At 43.1% G+C, this 18,306-nt stretch overlaps 1 protein-coding gene across 1 annotated transcript in view; it reads left to right on the plus strand.

Annotated features, from left to right (window-relative positions):
* LOC124788115 (purine nucleoside phosphorylase-like) overlaps window positions 1-18,306 on the plus strand; it is a 63,292-nt gene that overhangs the window by 22,021 nt on the left and 22,965 nt on the right. Inside the window, exon 2 of the mRNA XM_047255239.1 lies at window positions 16,267-16,361. Within this exon, the coding sequence (XP_047111195.1) occupies window positions 16,267-16,361 (95 nt within the window). The remainder of the gene's footprint in view (window positions 1-16,266; window positions 16,362-18,306) is intronic.

Raw genomic sequence — 18,306 nt, forward strand, 5'->3', positions numbered from 1 at the left:
TAGTTAGTATCGTTATTTCTTAAATAACTGATGTAAAGAAAGTACTTATGTGCCAGAAACTGCTCCGATGTAAGAGAAGGCCTAGAGGGTCCAATCTGATCAGGATAAATAAATGATTGTTCCAACGCTCCATTCGCAAAGGGAACGGAAATCAGCTTTAACGTACGATACAGTAAAAATACACTACTGGCCATTAAAATTGCTACACCAAGAAGAAATGCAGATGATAAACGAGTATTCATTGGACAAATATATTATACTAGAACTGACATATGATTACATTATCGCGCAATTTGGGTGCATAGATCCTGAGAAAGCAGTACCCAGAACAACCACTTCTGGCCGTAAAAACGGCATTGATACGCCTGGGCATTGAGTCAAACAGAGCTTGGATGGCGTGTACAGGTACAGCTGCCCATGCAGCTTCAACACGATACCACAGTTCATCAAGAGTAGTGACTGGCGTATTGTGACGAACCAGTTGCTCGGTCACCATTGACCAGACGTTTTCAGTTGGTGAGAGATCTGGAGAATATGCTGGCCAGGGCAGCAGTCGAACATTTTCTGTATCCAGAAAGACCCGTACAGGACCTGCAACATGCGGTCGTGCATTATTCTGCTGAGATGTAGGGTTTCGCAGGGATCGACTGAAGGGTAGAGCCTCGGGTCGTAACACATCTGAAATGTAACGTCCACTGTTCAAAGTGCCGTCAATGCGAACAAGAGGTGACCGAGGTGTGTAACCAATGGCACCCCATACCATAACGCCGGATGATACGCCAGTAAGGCGATGACGAATACACGCTTCCAATGTGCGTTCACCGCGATGTCGCCAAACACGGATGCGACCATCATGATGCTGTAAACAGAAGCTAGATACAACCGAAACAATCACGTTTTGCCATTCGTGCACCCAGGTTCGTCGTTGAGTACACCATCGCAGGCGCTCCTGTCTGTGATGCAGCGTCAAGGGTAACCGCAGCCATGGTCTCCGAGCTGATAGGCCATGCTGCTGCAAACGTCGCCGAACTGTTCGTGCAGATGGTTGTTGTCTTGCAAACGTCCCCATCTGTTGACTCAGGTATCGAGACGTGGCTGCACGATCCGTTACAGCCATGCGGATAAGATGCCTGTCATCTCCACTGCCAGTGATACGAGACCGTTGGGATCCAGCATGGCGTTCCGTATTACCCTCCTGAACCCACCGATTCCATATTCTGCTAACAGTCATTGGATCTCGACCAACGCGAACAGCAATGTCGCAATACGATAAACCGCAATCTCGATAGGTTACAATCCGACCTTTATCAAAGTCGTAAACGTGATGGTACGCATTTCTCTTCCTTACACGAGGCTTCACAACGTTTCACCAGGCAACACCGGTCAACTGCTGTTTGTGTATGAGAAATCGGCTGGAAACTTTCCTCATGTCAGCAAGTTGTAGGTGTCGCCACCGGCGCCAACTTTGTGTGAATGCTTTGGAAAGTTACTCATTTACATACCACAGCATCTTCTTCCTCTCGGTTGAATTTCGCGTCTGTACCACGTCATCTTCGTGGTGTAGCAATTTTAATGGCCAGTAGTGTACCATAAATTCTGCACGGGATGGCAGTGGGTGCGAAGCGTTATGGAGAGGCTACCCAGTGTCCACTTTCTGGAGAGAGGATCTTGTTGCATTCACATGCAGCAAAAACGTTTACCACAGACGTTGAACATACCGTCTTCTAAACAATTTAGTGAACCGTAGTCGGTGGATGCAGATTTTGTAATTGTGTCCGCTACGGAATGTTGTTCGAGGTCTCGGAAGATACTATTTAGCTACTGTCCACACATCTTCGAATGCCACACTGTGTTGTATTGCGAGTAAGCTGTTTTGTATTCGCTACGAAAGTAATAACAGAAGCCGAGAGTTATCTGTTTCAGTATTACGTATGAGTACTTTCCTAGAGAAAACAGGGACCAGTTATCTCGCTACAGCTGTTTAAACACGACAGCGCTGAGTATACGAGAGTTTGGCAGCTGTGGCGGGCGAGTCGGTGGAAAAGTTGTGGTAGTCTTCTGCTCTGCTCTCTTCCTTCCTCGTGCCGTCGTTAACTGCTGACCGACTGTCTCCAAGCCGCGAGCACGCAATGCTCTGCCGCTACGCCATTGCCGACATATTTGTCGGCGAGAGAGGCGCATATTAAAATTGTTCATTATTTCGCACTGTCTGAGCTGCACAAAATTTTATGGTGATTGCTAATTTCGGTCTATCGTCACCATCTCCACGCATACAGTTTTGGACTGGCTGCACAGGTAACTAACTACACCGCTAAATGTTGTAATTATACTACACTATTTTTCTGCCTATTGTCAGCGTATGTAATGGTGTTCGCATACCAAAATTAGTAATCAGAATAAAAAATGTGGAACTGAGAAGGTGGAAAACCAAAGGGTAATTTTAATGACTCTTTTAAGTTTACACTGGAGGAGTGTGATGACGTGATGTCACTTGCACATGTCATTTTTTCAACATCTACAAACGGAAAAACAAAACGTAAAACCTGTAAACGAAGCACCAGAAATCCTCTTTATTACTCAGAAGGGAGCACTCGTGAACGTTCTTGAGGAAACGGAGAAATATTCACGTGCATACAGAAACCCTACAAATTTACTGAACGAACAAACCGGACTAAAGCACAAGAACTACATAGAAAACATTATTCACATTATAAATCAAGAGAACGGGTGAAGTGATAAATCAGGACGCTAAATAACAAATATCCACAGTAACAGCGATAACAACATGGAGACTATAAAACAGACATAACACCAACCTAAATCAAAGGCATTAACAAAATTATTACGAAAAAAATAAAAGAAATATAAAATAGAAATGTAACGAAATTAGAACCAAATCTATACAAATAATGAAAAACAACTGAATTTCCACAAAGTCATTTATTTATAATGGTAACTATGTAAACATGTAATATCGCTGATCCACTGTCATCCAAGCTGTCAAGAGAAAAATTGCATTAGTAAAAGCTAACTAAAACCAGATACACATCTCCATTGTACATCTAAGGAGAAACTAATAATTCTAAAGAAGACAGGACATGGCAGCAACGATATTCATATAAGGTACAAACACCTAACGATGTATTTTAACTTTTCTGTTGATAGTTATAGACCATTATATTAAGACCACGGCTTGATTACGTATTTACGGAACACCTGATGGTGGCAATATTCCGAAATGGGCTCATCGTGTATAATTTATAAAATAAAAACCATTTAAAGAGCAGTGTAGCTATCTGCTATTCGTAAGAAAGGCCGTAAGACAGATCCACGCAATTATAGACCTTCGTTGACGTCAATCTGTTGTAGAATTATGGAACATGTTTTATGCTCAAGAATTATGACTTTTAGGAAAATGAACATCTCCTCTATAAAAATCAACATGGATTCCCCAAACAGAGATCCAGCGAAACTAAGCTCGATCTGTTCCTCCATGAGATCCACAGCGCAGTGGACAACGGCGCTCAGGTTGATGCGGTGTTCCTTGATTTCTGTAAGGCATTTGACACTGCACTGCCGTTAAAAAAATAAAAAAATAAAAAAAAAAACGAACTTACGGACTATCGGAGCAGACCTGCGATTGGATTCAAGACTTTCTTGCAGACAGAACTCAACACGTCGCTCTTAACGGAACTAAATCGACAGATGTAAAGGTAATATCTGGAGTGCCACAGGGAGGTGTGATAGGACCGTTGCAGTTTACAATATATGTAAATGATCTAGTAGAAACCGTCGGTTGCTCTTTAAGGCTATTCGCAGATGATGCAGTTGTGCATACCAAAGTAGCACCGCCAGAAGGTAGTAAGAATTTGCAGAATGACCTGCAGAGAACTGATGAATGGTGCAGGCTCTGGCAGTTGACCCTGAACGTAAATAAATGTAACATATTGCGCATACATAGGAAAAGACATCCACTACTGTACAGGTACACTACTGATGACAAACAAAAAAATGGCTCTGAGCACTATGGAACTCAACTGCTGTGGTTATCAGTCCCCTAGAACTTAGAACTACTTAAACCTAACTAACCTAAGGACATCACACACATCCATGCCCGAGGCAGGATTCGAACCTGCGACCGTAGCAGTCGCACGGTTCCGGACTGCGCGCCTAGAACCGCGAGACCACCGCGGCCGGCCCTGATGACAAACAGCTGGAGACAGTGTCTGCCGTAAATATCTAGGCGTAACTATCCAGAGCGACCTTAAGTGGAATGACCATATAAAACCGATAGTGTGAAAAGCAGACGCAAGACCCAGATTCATCGGAAGAATCTTATGGAAATGTCACTCATCCACGAAGGAAGTGGCTTATAAGGCGCTTGTTCGCCCGACTCTTGATAATTGTTCATGTACGTGGGATCCTCATCAGATAGGACTGGCAGAGGAGATAGAGAAGATGCAACGAAGAGCGGCGCGTTTCGTTACAGGATCGTTTAGCTGGCGAGAGAGCGTTCCGGAGATGCTAAACAAACTTAACTGGCAGACGTTGCAAGAGAGGCGTTGTGCATCACAGAGAGATTTAATATTGAAATTTCGGGACAGAACTTTTCAGGAGGAGTCGGACAACATATTACTTCTCCCCTTCCCCCACCACATACATCTCACGTATTGACCACGAGGAGAAAATTCGAGAAATTAGTGCCAATACAGAGGCTTACCATCAATCATTGTTCCCACGCACTATTCACGAGTGGAACAGGGATGGAGGGATCAGATAGTGGTACCGAAAGTCCCCTTCACAAAACACCACTAGGTGGCTTGCGGAGTATGATGCAGACGTAGACGTGGATGCAGATGAATCATGTCATGAGGCGAGTACCAACACCCCTGTAATGGACTGGCCTGCACAGAGTCCTGACGTGAATCCTATAGAACACCTTTAGGATGTTTTGCAACGCCGTCTTCGTGCCAGGTCTCACCGACCGCCATCGATACCTCTCCTCAGTGCAGCACTCAGTGAAGAATGGGCTGCCATTCCCCAAGAAACCTTCCAGCACCTGATTGTTGAACTCATGCCTGCGAGAGTGGAAGCTGTCATCAAGGCTAAGGGTGGGCCAACACCATTTTGAATTCCAGCATTACCGATGGAGGTCGCCACAAACTTGTAAGTCATTTTCAACCAGGTGTCCGGATACTTTTGATCACATAGTGTATATCACCTGGTAGATAAGGTCGAAGGTTCCATGAGGCTCTTCGTGGATGATACCGTTGTGCACCCAGAAATAGTGTCGCTAGAAAATTTCAGCAAAATGCGGAAAGACCTGCAGACGATCGACGGCTGGCGCAGGGAGTGGAAATTGACCGCCAACATAAACAAATGTAACATTTTCGAACACATAGACAGAAAGAGCCCTTACTGTACGATTACAAAATTGCACAGCAGTGACTGAAACCAGCTGCTTCCGTAAAATATTTATGTGCGTGAGGAGCGATTTGAAGTGGAGTGGCCGGCCGGTGTGGCCGTGCGGTTCTAGGCGCTTCAGTTTGGAGCCGCGTGACCGCTACGGTCGCAGGTTCGAATCCTGCCTCGGGCATGGTTGTATGTGATGTCTTTAGGTTAGTTAGGTTTAAGTAGTTCTAAGTTCTAGGGGACTGATGACCACAGATGTTAAGTCCCATAGTGCTCAGAGCCATTTGAACCATTTTGAAGTGGAGTGACCCCACAAAATTAATCACGAGTACCGCAATGCCAGACTGATATTCAGTGGAAGAACCCTGATGAAATGAACTCCGTCAATAAAGGAAATATATTACAAAACCCTCTTTTGACCAGTATTTAAATATTACTCGTCAGTATGCGATCCGTACCAGATTTCACTGACAGAGGAAATGGGGAATATCCAAAGAAGAGCAGCCTGTTTCGTTACAGGTTCATTTAGTAAGCGCGAAAGCGTCAGAGATAGTCAACCAACTCCAGTGGCAGACGGTATAAGAGAGACGTTCTGCATCACCGAGCGGTTTATTGTTAAAGTTTCGAGACTGTACGTTCCTAGAACAGAAACCGATAAATTGTCTCCTCCTGCGTATTCCTCGCGAAGATAAAACTAGAGAGATTCGGGCGCACATGGGTACTTAACGGGAATCTTTCTTCCCGCGAACCATTCGCGACTGGAACAGGAAAAGAAGTGACAGTGGTACAGAAATTACCCTCCGCCACACACCGCAAAGTGACATGCGGATTATAGACGTAAATGTAGATTCTTAACGATGGTAACCAGAAACGAAATTACACTTCCTAATGCCCTGGCATTTAACACTTCGGTTACACGATAAATCAGTCAAATCTAAAGGCCGTAAATTCAACTAAATGCCTTATATTTACAAACAACTTAAATTGGAAGGAACACACAGAAAATGCTGTGGGGAAGGCTAACCAAAGACTGCGTTTTATTGGTAGGACATTTAGAAAGTGTAACAGATCTATTAAGGAGACTGCCAACACTACGCTTGTCCGTCCTCTAGTACTGCGCGGTGTGAGATCCTTACCAGACAGGACTGACGGAGTACGTCGAGAAAGTTCAAAGATGGGCAGCATGTTTTGTATTATCGCGAAATAAAATAAAGGTGTTTCTCGTTGCGGAGGAATCTTCTCACGAAATTCCAATCACCAACTTCCTCCTCCGATTTCGAAAATATTTTGTTGACGTCGGCCTACGTAGAGAGAAACGATCACCATGACAAAATAAGGGAAATCAGAGCTCTCACGGAAAAATATAGGTGTTCGTTGTTTACGCGCATTATCCTAGACTGGAATAATACAGAACTGTGACTGTAGTTCGATGAATCCTCTTCCAGGCACTTAAGTCTGATTTGCAGAGTATCGACGTAGATGTAAAAAGTGGTTCAAATGGCTCTGAGCACTATGGGACTCATCGGAGGTCATCAGTCCCCTAGAACTTAGAACTACTTAAACCTAACTAACCTAAGGACATCACACACATTCATGACCGAGGCAGGATTCGAACCTACGACCGTAGCGGTCGCGCGGTTCCAGACTGAAGCGCCTAGAACCGCTCGGCCACTCCGGCCGGCGATGTAGATGTAGACTTACAAGGAGAGGTACCTCGCGGTGCGATCGACTTTTGGAAACTATCTATACAGTGTTGTAGGTTAAGGTCCCAGGTATAGCACACTGCAGCCATTCACCCTGGTGGGCCCCCGTTTGCGACTAATTGACGAAAGAAAAATTCGGAATTTCGCGTGTGGCACGCAATAGAGTTAAAAAAAAAGGTCTATTGAGTAGTCTGGTTGCGTGGAGTAATGGAGACATGCAAGAGATTGTCAGTTCGAATGTCGTCAGGAACACAATGTTTTTATCTTTAAATCATTATCTAAGTTACTTCGATCATCATTTTTATTCAATTAATTGATTTGAATGTAATTTTTAATTCACTTCCTTTGTCACATAATTTTAATCATAATATCTTCTTCATTTGCTCTCATTCTTCTTCTAACATTCTTACTCCGCTTGAAACCTTGGTTCCTGTGTATTTAATTAGTTTTATGTATTAGTTTCGATTTAATTTACTTTCTCACCGTGTGTTTTCGTTCACATTATTGCGTTCATTATATGTGTTTCTCATCTTGCTTGAATTTCGTTTTACTTATAAATCCGTCTTTCATTTAAATTTTCATCTGCTTTATTTTGTCCATAGTGCAATAGATATTTAGGTTATGTTTTCCATGTTTGTATGAAGATTACAATAAAAAAAATACACATTGGTAACAAAAATACATTTTCCACACGATTGCACAAATATAGATATGTTACTTCGTCTTTTGTTTTCAACTGATAGATCGGAATTTTCAAGTAATTGAATTTTATTATAGATAATTATAAATATATTTATAGTCACAAAAATTCGTATTGAAAAAAAGAATCATATAAATGAAAATGAAACAAATGAAAAACTTCATAGTCCGCAGCTCGTGGTCGTGCGGTAGCGTTCTCGCTTCCCGCGCCCGGGTTCCCGGGTTCGATTCCCGGCGGGGTCAGGGATTTTCTCTGCCTCGTGATGACTGGGTGTTGTGTGATGTCCTTAGGTTAGTTAGGTTTAAGTAGTTCTAAGTTCTAGGGGACTGATGTCCATAGATGTTAAGTCCCATAGTGCTCAGAGCCATTTTTTTGAAACACTTCATACGGCGATTAAAATGATGTTACAAATGAACAGAAATAAATTAACTGAATAAGAATAATGACCGAAGTAATTTCGATAAAGATTTAAAAATAAAAAACACGCCCCTGACAAGTTTTGAACTGACAACCTCCAGAACAAGAACTTGTTATTCTATGCATTACACCACGCAATTTCAATACAGTATAATAATTTTTTTAAGATTGTCAAGGGTCACACAAAATTCAGAGTTATTTTTAGTCAGTTTCTTGCAAAGGGGGACATACCAGGATGAACGGCTGCATCACTGTATAGATAGATATACATACATCACTGTATATATGCTTTCAAAAAGTCGATCGCACTGCTGAGGACCTCTCCTTATTAGCGTAACATAATATTGTATACAAATATTGTAATCCAGAAAGATTTTTTGTGTAGCATTCAAAAGAGGCCTGGAAAATTTGTTTTAGCACGGTTATTTTAAATCGTTGACGAATTTGGAATGCTGTTCTCGCTCTCGATTACTGCAACAGCGATTACGTGTTACAATAACAGATGTGCATTTGTATGCACCATCAAAGGGTGATGGTGTAAAAATTACGATTGTAAGAGTACGCACCTGAAAATGGCAACCGGCCCAAATCAGCTGATCGTAGCGTAAATGACAGTGATTTTATAACAGTAGGGGTGGATAATGGAGTTGTCCTTTAGTGGTCCAGCGTGTAACGATAGTCCATCTCTTTGGATCAAAGTATCCAGAGTTCCTTGGCCGGGGAGTGTCTCTATAATTATGGGGAACGGACGACAGGCGATGACCGCTGCGGTGAATTGTTACGCAACCGTTATCTGTCGCGCGGCGCCTTTAGGAAATGTTTGTTGTGCAAAGTGCGTCATGGCCGCGTTTCGTCAGCAACAGCACCTCCGCAGGGGGCGCCTCCGATAAGATACGCCAGCAGGAGAGGCACAAGTCAGCGCCCTGCCCAGGGGTCGGGCCCTCTGCTCCAGAGATTGCGTAAGCCCACACATACGCCCATCATGCGAGCGTTTGCCGATTCGCTCTCAGCGAATTCCGAGATACCGAGTCTCGGCGTTATCAACACCTCCTGACGGCGCTTCGATTAATTAGAAGTGACAGTTGCGATATAACAGCCCATCGATACCGAAGTCATTATGTTTACTCCTATACGCCTCAACGAATTTTACGGCGTGTGGCGGAGGGTAGCACAGGTCCCACAATTATTTCTCCCGAGTTTTCGCCGTGACTGATTAACCGTGTGCTCCCGAGCGTTCATCCGTGTTGCTCTTTTCAACTCCCGAAAGCATTTTATTAATTGTCCCCCCTTTTCCTTTTCCATTCGCAAACAAGTCTGTCTGTAAGGCTCTGTACGAACTCCATCTCTGATTGTCCCGTCGTGGTCTTCCCGCGAGACGAATGTGGCACAAAGTAATATGACGTACGCTCGCAGAATGAAAACAGTAAATCTCTCCATGATGCACAACGCCTCTCTTCGTTGGATCAAATTTGACTCCTCTATTTGAATAACCTGTAAGGTTGCTGTCACAGTGCTACCGACATAGTTTCCTTTTCTTTTTTCTTTTTTTTTTTTCGCCGGTGACCGACATAGGTCGTAGGCGACCGATCTTCTCAAATTAGTACTCCGTTGCGCGCATTGTTTCGGTGCAACCGATCTCAACGGTCTAACATACATGCTTCAAAAGACGGTCGGCGAATTCAAATCAGTTTTTCTTCGGTAGAAGTTCTCACACGCCAAACACAGATTGTGAGGGATTGTGGCGTCGTGATGACGATAAATATAACATGGACTTCGGCATCTATTGTTTCAAATCGTTACTTTATTCGAAACGAAATTTCAAACAACTTAAAAAATTTAGTAATTATTAACTAATTGTTACTTTATTACTGCGACGACCCGACGCTGTGATTAAAAGTATTAGTTCGGCTGAGAGGAGCCGGCCGGAGTGGCCGTGCGGTTCTGGGCGCTACAGTCTGGAGCCGAGCGACCGCTACGGTCGCAGGTTCGAATCCTGCCTCGGGCATGGATGTGTGTGATGTCCTTAGGTTAGTTAGGTTTAATTAGTTCTAAGTTCTAGGCGACTGATGACCTCAGAAGTTAAGTCGCATAGTGCTCAGAACCAGCCTTGTTAGTTCACGTCCGGAGATCCGAATAGGGTACTATTTTATTTCCACAATAAATTACTCAAGAGGATGCCATCATCATTCAACCATACTGTAGAGCTGCATGGCATCGGTAAAAAAAAAAAAAAAAAAAGTTCAGTTTCCCCTTGATTTCAGCCGCTCCGCGTACCAGCACAGCAAGCCCACTTTGATTGATTTTAAAAGGCCGGATCTGTCAATCATACAGACCGTCGCCCCTGCAACTGCTGAAAAGGCTTCAGGAACAACACATTGGTCTGACCTCTCTACAGATTCCCCTGCACCTACGGTACTGCTACCTGTATCGCTGAGGCATGCAAGCCACCCCGCCAATGGCAAGGTCCATGGTATATTGGGGGGCTGATTTCACTATTATCTAATAATGAAATAGGGTTCATTTCAAATTTAAAATAGAAAGCAGCTTCTTACAGGAAAGTATATTCACTTAAAAATATTTTGATTCTGATATGATTAAACAGTCATCTGGGAATAGTACGTTCGTCTTTTGTAGCTCAATCTATTATTTCAGAAGCTAAGTTTTTTTTAAAGTAACGAATGGCTTGACTTACATGTGAAAGTTACATAATGTCGGTGATAGAGGAGACACCCTTGTGTGACACGGTGTACAGTTAATGAGGGCGCAGAATTTCCAGTGGCCCGGGGGCGCACAATGAGGATACGCATGCCTGAGCAGGAAGGGGTAGAGGGCGATGTGAACGAGATTCATCCGCCGAGCTCCGCCTGCCGCTAATTGACCGGCTCGCGGTTTGGCGGCGCTGCAGTCACCCGCCGCCTGCCCCGTCTAATTGCGCGAGAGCGCGCTCCGCTCTCCCTCCCCCTCCCCCTCCCCCCACCTTCTCCCCCTCCCCAGCCGTCACTCGGCGCCGGCGGCTGTGGAGGCGCCTGGCTCCGTATAAGCCGACTCACTGCCATTCCGTCAGACACACAACTCTCATATTTTTTCCGCCCCTTCAAATTACCGTACCTACCTCGCAGCGGCGCGGATTCCCGCAGTTTGGTACACTGCGCGGCTGTTTCCATTAACGCTCTTTAAAACGCGGCGTCATCAGGTAGGCCAGCTAGCGTCCCTGTCGCTCGCAGTAGACAGGCTCATCAGCTGCTCTGTGTGTGTGTGTGTGTGTGTGTGTGTGTGTGTGTGTGTGTGTTCGCCGCCTGCCGTTTCCCGATTCCTAATACTCCTAGCCTATCCAGACTCATTTCGCCCGAGGCCGCAAAACCATAAGAACCGCCGCGGCATTGTTCTCAAACTGTGCAGTGACGCGGCATGTTCGTCCCTCTCGCATCGACGTTCAAGTATTCTGATAAGCCAGCTAGCTGTCAACTGCAATCGCCGACTGACGCGCACTAGCGCCGTGCAGAGGCGGGTGACAACTTACTAGCCGGGGTCAGCTGATCGCTGTAGGTTTGTAACCCCGTCCCCTTACCTTTCTCCCCTAACCCAACGTATTTTCCTGCGGGAAAAATATTAATTCTAAACTATCCGTAGTCCGTGTGACTATAGTGAGGTATAACAGTGATCCGTCCTAATCTCAGAATGCTGCTCAAGGATGTGGGACCCATACCCGATAGGAATAACAGAGGATACTGAATCTATAATAACAAGGGCAGCACGTATGATAATAGGTTTGTGTCATTAATGTTTGATTGTATGATTAACGGAATTACACAATGGAAGAAACTTCAAAATGGTTCAAATGGCTCTAAACACTATGGGACTTAACATCTGAGGTCATCAGTCCCCTAGAACTTAGAACTACTTAAACCTAACTAACCTAAGGACATCAGACACATCCATGCCCGAGGCGGGATTCGAACCTGCGACAGTAGCAGCAGCGCGGTTCCGGACTGAAGCGCCTAGAGCCACTCGGCCACAACGACGAGCGAAGAAACTTCATTCACAGTAGAAATAAAAATGTATGTTTTGCAACCAGTGGAAATAACAAAGCAAGAGAAGGAGAAAATCTCAATATGCAGGTTCTATCAAAAAGAATCATCCGATTAAAAAAATCATAACTATCATGTTATTTGAGATATATGCGTCAACACCGCACTGTTGGAAAGAGCAAACTCCCTAATTTTAAATGGTTCCCGCTAGGTAGCAGCAGTGTGCGCCCACTTGAGTTCTAGTAAAAATGGTGTCGGGACAATGGTAAGCGTTATGTGTTCTACGTTTTGCGCAGTGGTGATCAGTAATAACTGTTCGGCGTGACTTTCGTACTGTAATGGTGTAGATCCTCCTCCTACAGTGGATAGGGGATGAAAGGCTTTGTTAAAATTTATATCTATTAGGGCAATTTTGAAGCTAGAATTACGAAAATTGGCATTTGGTTTCTCAGTCAGAAATAAAGATATAAGACTCTCATCATTTTTGGAAATTTCATCCCTACTGGGGTGAAACAGAGGGTGAAAGTTTTTTGAAAATAAATCATTATTAAAGAACTACCAAAATATTTTTAAAGCTATATCTATGAAAACGGGTATTTCACTTCTCGTTACATATAAAGAATTGTGTTAGTGGATGAAAGTTTCTAAGGAAATATCACTACAAGAACCCAGAAGGCGTGATTAACACAAACGTTGGACTGAAGCTACTAGAATCGCTTTTTGGTCAGAAGCAGAGTCGGAAAAGACAATGCTTGTACGGCTTTAAGTAGCGCGAAAAGTTTAGCAAGTGTTGCAATTTGTGACTAACATAAAAATTCGATTAAAGAAATAAAAGTCGGTATAGGTCTGCACGAGCGACGCAGCGGGCGCTAAGATAATTAACTACAGTCATCGATGTTTACAATTTAAGACTCCATTGCGTATTTCGTGTCTCAACAGAATATTACACGCGGGTATTTGTATGTAAGTCTCATTGTCTTCAAAAGATACCATTGCTATGCATTTTGTAAAGTGAACAATTTTAAAATTCTCATCATTCGAAGTAAGGTAACATTAAATTCTGGTTCTTCTGAAAGTTTGGTTTCTTCCGCTAAATCAGAGTTTCACCAACGGAAATAGTTCGTGAACAGTGCGAAGCATACTGTGATTATGTCGCCCCTCTCCTCCCCAATAGCCTAACGAACACGCCATTTCTAGAGTGTTCAAATCAACGTTCAAGATGGTACAAATATACTTTTTATTTAAGAAAATTATTAAATTCATACGATTATACCATAATATGGAGTAGGCTGCACATGCAACATGTTTGACTAGCATGCGAGACAATGTATCCTTGTACAAATGTCAGCCAGGTAACACTTTCAGCGACCGCCGATATTTCGGCGGGAGAACACCCCGCCATTTTCAAGGAACTGCAACAGACAGGCGATGTACATGCAAATTTAAAACCTCGGTTTTCGGACTGATGGAGGGAAGATAACACACACACACACACACACACACACACACACACACACACACACACACACACTAGCGCCACCAAAGATGACCAAGTCATAGCTATCGATAGTGAGACTACGAACTCGCAGGTGAGGTAGGGAGAGAGCCGGATTCCAAACAGAGTTTAAACAAATACCTCCATCCCTGTTAACGAGGTTGCTTGCTAATTTAATCTCAACTGCTTCCTTAATAACGCTGTCCCAATAGCTGGACGTGCATGCCAATATATCGGTGTTATAATGTAATATGGGGTGACCAGTATCCAGGCAATGTTCCGCAATAACAGATCTACTTGGCTGCTGTAGTCGTGCGTGCCGTTTATGCTCAGCACATCGGTCCTCCACGGTCCTGATAGTATGACCAATATAGCCGGCCGAAGTGGCCGTGCGGTTAAAGGCGCTGCAGTCTGGAACCGCAAGACCGCTACGGTCGCAGGTTCGAATCCTGCCTCGGGCATGGATGTTTGTGATGTCCTTAGGTTAGTTAGGTTTAACTAGTTCTAAGTTCTAGGGGACTAATGACCTCAGCAGTTGAGTCCCATAGTGCTCAGAGCCATTTGAACCATTTGACCAATATATGCCGTACCGCAGCTACAAGGAATGCGATATACACCCGCCTTACGCAAACCAAGATCATCCTTAACAGAACTCAAAAGAACTCTAATTTTAGCTGGAGGTCGAAAAACACATTTCACATCGTATTTCCGTAAAATACGGCCGATCTTGTTGGAAGTAAGGCAAAAATGCAGTAGACTTAGGTGTCGACTCAGAATTATCATCAATCACCCGATGTACAGCTGGTCGATAGCGCAACGCACGTTCAATCTGTCTATCGCTATAACCATTTTGACGAAACGTAACTTCCAGATGGGACATCTCAGCTGGCAAAGTCGCAACGTCGGAGATTTTGCCAGAGATATACCTTTCACAGACATGTGATCTCTTTTCGCATTAGGGTAAAAGGCTTTTGTTTTGATATTTCAAATCAAGGCGACTTTCATAAGAGCGAATATAACTTTCGCCAGTTGGCGCTTGATGTGTTTGTAGGGCCCCACGAGCGATTTATCATTTGCAATTGGTCGCTCGCTTGGACTCTGGACACACGAGCGGTTTACCGAGTACTTTTAACGTCACTTTGTCGAAAGTTTGTTATGGAAAGTGAATTACTGTGTTCGGTAGCACTGGAAATTCATTTCCGTACGTGTACCAATAGTTGGGAAAAAATCTAAAAGAATTGTAATTAAAATTTATTAAAGTACTTTCAAAGCGCTTTTCTTGGAAACAGTAGGCTTTGTTACAGAATACATTATATTTTTCATTGACACTAAATGTGTTGTGTGCATCATTGTAGTGTGTATTTCGCAAATAAAACTTAATTGTCAATTCCTTTTTCATTTATTAGTCTTGCAGTTTATCCGCAAGAATTTATGCAATGTTTTCGTGATTTCGATGTGTGTATAGTGATACAGTAGCATAGAGAGCTGCATCAAACTAGTCTTTGCACTAAGGCCACAACACCGACAATTGGGATGTTATCAGGATCAGCAGTGGCTTTCATAATTCTTATAAACTGTTTGAGGGAGAATTAGGTTATATTATATGGCAAGAGACTTGTGATGCAGAATAGGTATACACTAAACATTTCTGTTAAAATGCCCACTTATTATACCTCATTCTGTTAAGAAGTTTAAAAAACGTGTAATTTCATCAATGACGAAAAAGTCGGCAGATGGAAGAATGTTTCTTGACTTGGTAAGAAGTTCCCAAGAATATGTGCTTCCGCAGGACAAGCTTCAACATGTTAATCACTGCAAAATCTGGGGGTGTCGATGTTATGTATTTTTTAGTTTCAGTATTAATTTAAGCGGCAACTCGGGGTTCAACATCAATTCTCAGAGTGCTCTCTGGCCCCTGATCAACCGTAATTTCTAACTTGAAGTTCTTACCCCCACGTGTGCATAGCGATACGAAACAAAGCCACGCAACTACGCTCAATAACATGACAAGCGAAGCGCAGCTAGTTAGCCATACTATCGCACATCGCATGCGATTTATCAGATTTGTTGGGAATACAGAAGTGGTCGTTGCGATCTGCGATTTGGTCACACATGCGCAATCTATAAACAGATTGTGCGAGCTTGCGAGCTGGCGACGGATAGCTGCTATCCGTTCCTGTTTGGAGCCCGTAAGACAGGTCGCCATGATTGGTGCGAAGACCATTTGACAACTGACGATTGCTTAATAAGCCTGTACATTGTTGATGCACTCGGTCATGGCTGGGAGCCTTATGCAAGTTTGCATAATTGAAAACTTGCCAACCAAAATGATAATTCAGACGCTCAAGCGCACTTGCACACATTGCTTGGTCGTGCACGCTTGTCAAGCGTGTAGTTTCGTGTACCGCCGCTTTTCCACAAGGTCTGCTTGCTATATAGGAGTGTAGATTAGTCACGTACGAGCTCTTTCCTTCTGAATTGTTCGTAACCTGTGATTTTTCTGTTTTTCAGCTACACCTATGAATCCGTTATGGAGATAGCGCAGTTCCTGCTCAACAGAACGACAATCCGGCCGAAGATTGGCATCATCTGCGGTTCGGGACTTGGTAAGTCGGTGATGGCACCCTCTTTCTGATAACTTATTCAAACAAATATTATAACGTTTCTGCCTGTATTCACTGGAAATATCATAATCATTGTCGATAATCAGAGGTTTGTGCGGTTAAAAGTACCGTTGTGAAATACGCATCCCCAGGTCTTTCTCATCCGCATTAACGGATAATGGAACTTTATAAGCGATTAGCTTTTTGTCCGGGTACGGAAATGTCACTTATATTTTACACACACACAGAAGTATGTATTTCACATGCATTTAACGTATTTCACACACATTTCATCTGTATCGTTAGCTAATTTCAAGCTGCAATTTCATTTGCATTCTGAAGAAACTTAAAATTCGACGGCAGTTGATGGGCGTATCGGCAGTTGACAGGCGTATAGAGAAAAAAAGACTATCGCTGGGAACAGTACGATTGTCCGCTGTGATACCCACAATCTAACATAACAAATGCGACTGTCTTTTATTACGCACTGCGATTGCAGCGCGCCAAGCTGTCAGTAATCGACACTTCTGAATGCAATATGGCGTGAGTGCGAATACTATCGTTTATATCGATTTGTAACGTAGTGTATACAGTAGGAAACGTATGCAATGCAACAAATATCGACAATAGCTAAAAAAAATGAGCACGTTTGTATTTCTTTAGCTTCCTAGGAATCCTGGTAAGTATGAAATGGCATATACAGGACAGTTTATTTCCGATTATTTTTAACGTACAGATATTTAATGAAGAATGTCGTTCTCCTTTAATAACAAAAAATTGCCAATAAACACCAGACGACCTGACCTTTTGCGGAAAGACGTCATATATCTATCCAACGACGCGAAGTTTTGTTCGCTACACTTTCATCCAAAGCAGTGAATGTGGAACGTAGGAAACTTGTACGGAATGTAATACCTACATTACGTAACGTACAAAATAAGCCACCACGCATGTAGCTGGAGGGAACGCCACACAGACGTGGCAATAAACGTCAAAGGAAATAAAACGGTTTCCCAATAAAGAAAACAAAATTCCACAATGTAAATGTGTACGTTCTTTCGAACGTGTCTGAAACAACAGACGCCATATGTATATAACTAAGGCGAGGACGGCCAATGACCTTTTCAGTGCAGATGCACACCAGGCTCGAAGTCTTCTGGAATCGGCGGAATGTCATGAGTAATAAGGACTGTAGATAGCATGAGAATTTTGGTCTAACAGGAGGCGTCCTAGGATAGCCCGTGCAGTTGCAATGACCACTGTGTCGAGCCAGTGCAGTCGTCAGTGAATCTGTCTACTAAGGTGCAGACCTGGGTTCGAATCCCGCCCCGGCATAAATTTTCAACTTTCCCCAGTGATTTCAGTCACTACTCACTCGCAGCTAATGTCTGTAATCCCTATATGTCTTAATTCCACAATAGTTGCTACATCAGAACCACAAATGATCAGAATCTTAAGCATATTGGCTTTTGAAGCAAAATTATTTACATTTACTGGAATATTCATCTACCGTATTAGAAAGCAGAAGGAAGTGTATGAATGGACGAATCATTAGACTTCATAAAACATTTTTTATGTGTCAAGGAAAGTCCCTATCGTAATAAGAACAGAGAAAATAAAAATATATATTGCTTAAGCATGAAATATGTGTTTATATTATCTTGCTTACAGTGGAGTAAGCTGCAATTGTAGAGAGACTAGAAAGTATCTCCTCATGCTGTGTTTGTCATTGAGTTAGTGATATTTGGCGGTTTTACATTTGTTTCACAATAATTTGTGTCTTGGTGATTTACTAATGTATGGAACGCAAAAGTATAACAACTATTTCGTTAACTAAATAGAGAAATAATTAACAAGAAACACTGCCCTAACGGCTCAGGTAACTGTCTGCTCTCTCCCCCCTTGAAGCGCTAGTGTCACTCCAGTTGTCAAACGAAAACAACTTTCG

Source organism: Schistocerca piceifrons, chromosome 3, assembly GCF_021461385.2.
Source record: "Schistocerca piceifrons isolate TAMUIC-IGC-003096 chromosome 3, iqSchPice1.1, whole genome shotgun sequence".
NCBI classification, from domain to species: Eukaryota; Metazoa; Arthropoda; class Insecta; order Orthoptera; family Acrididae; genus Schistocerca; species Schistocerca piceifrons.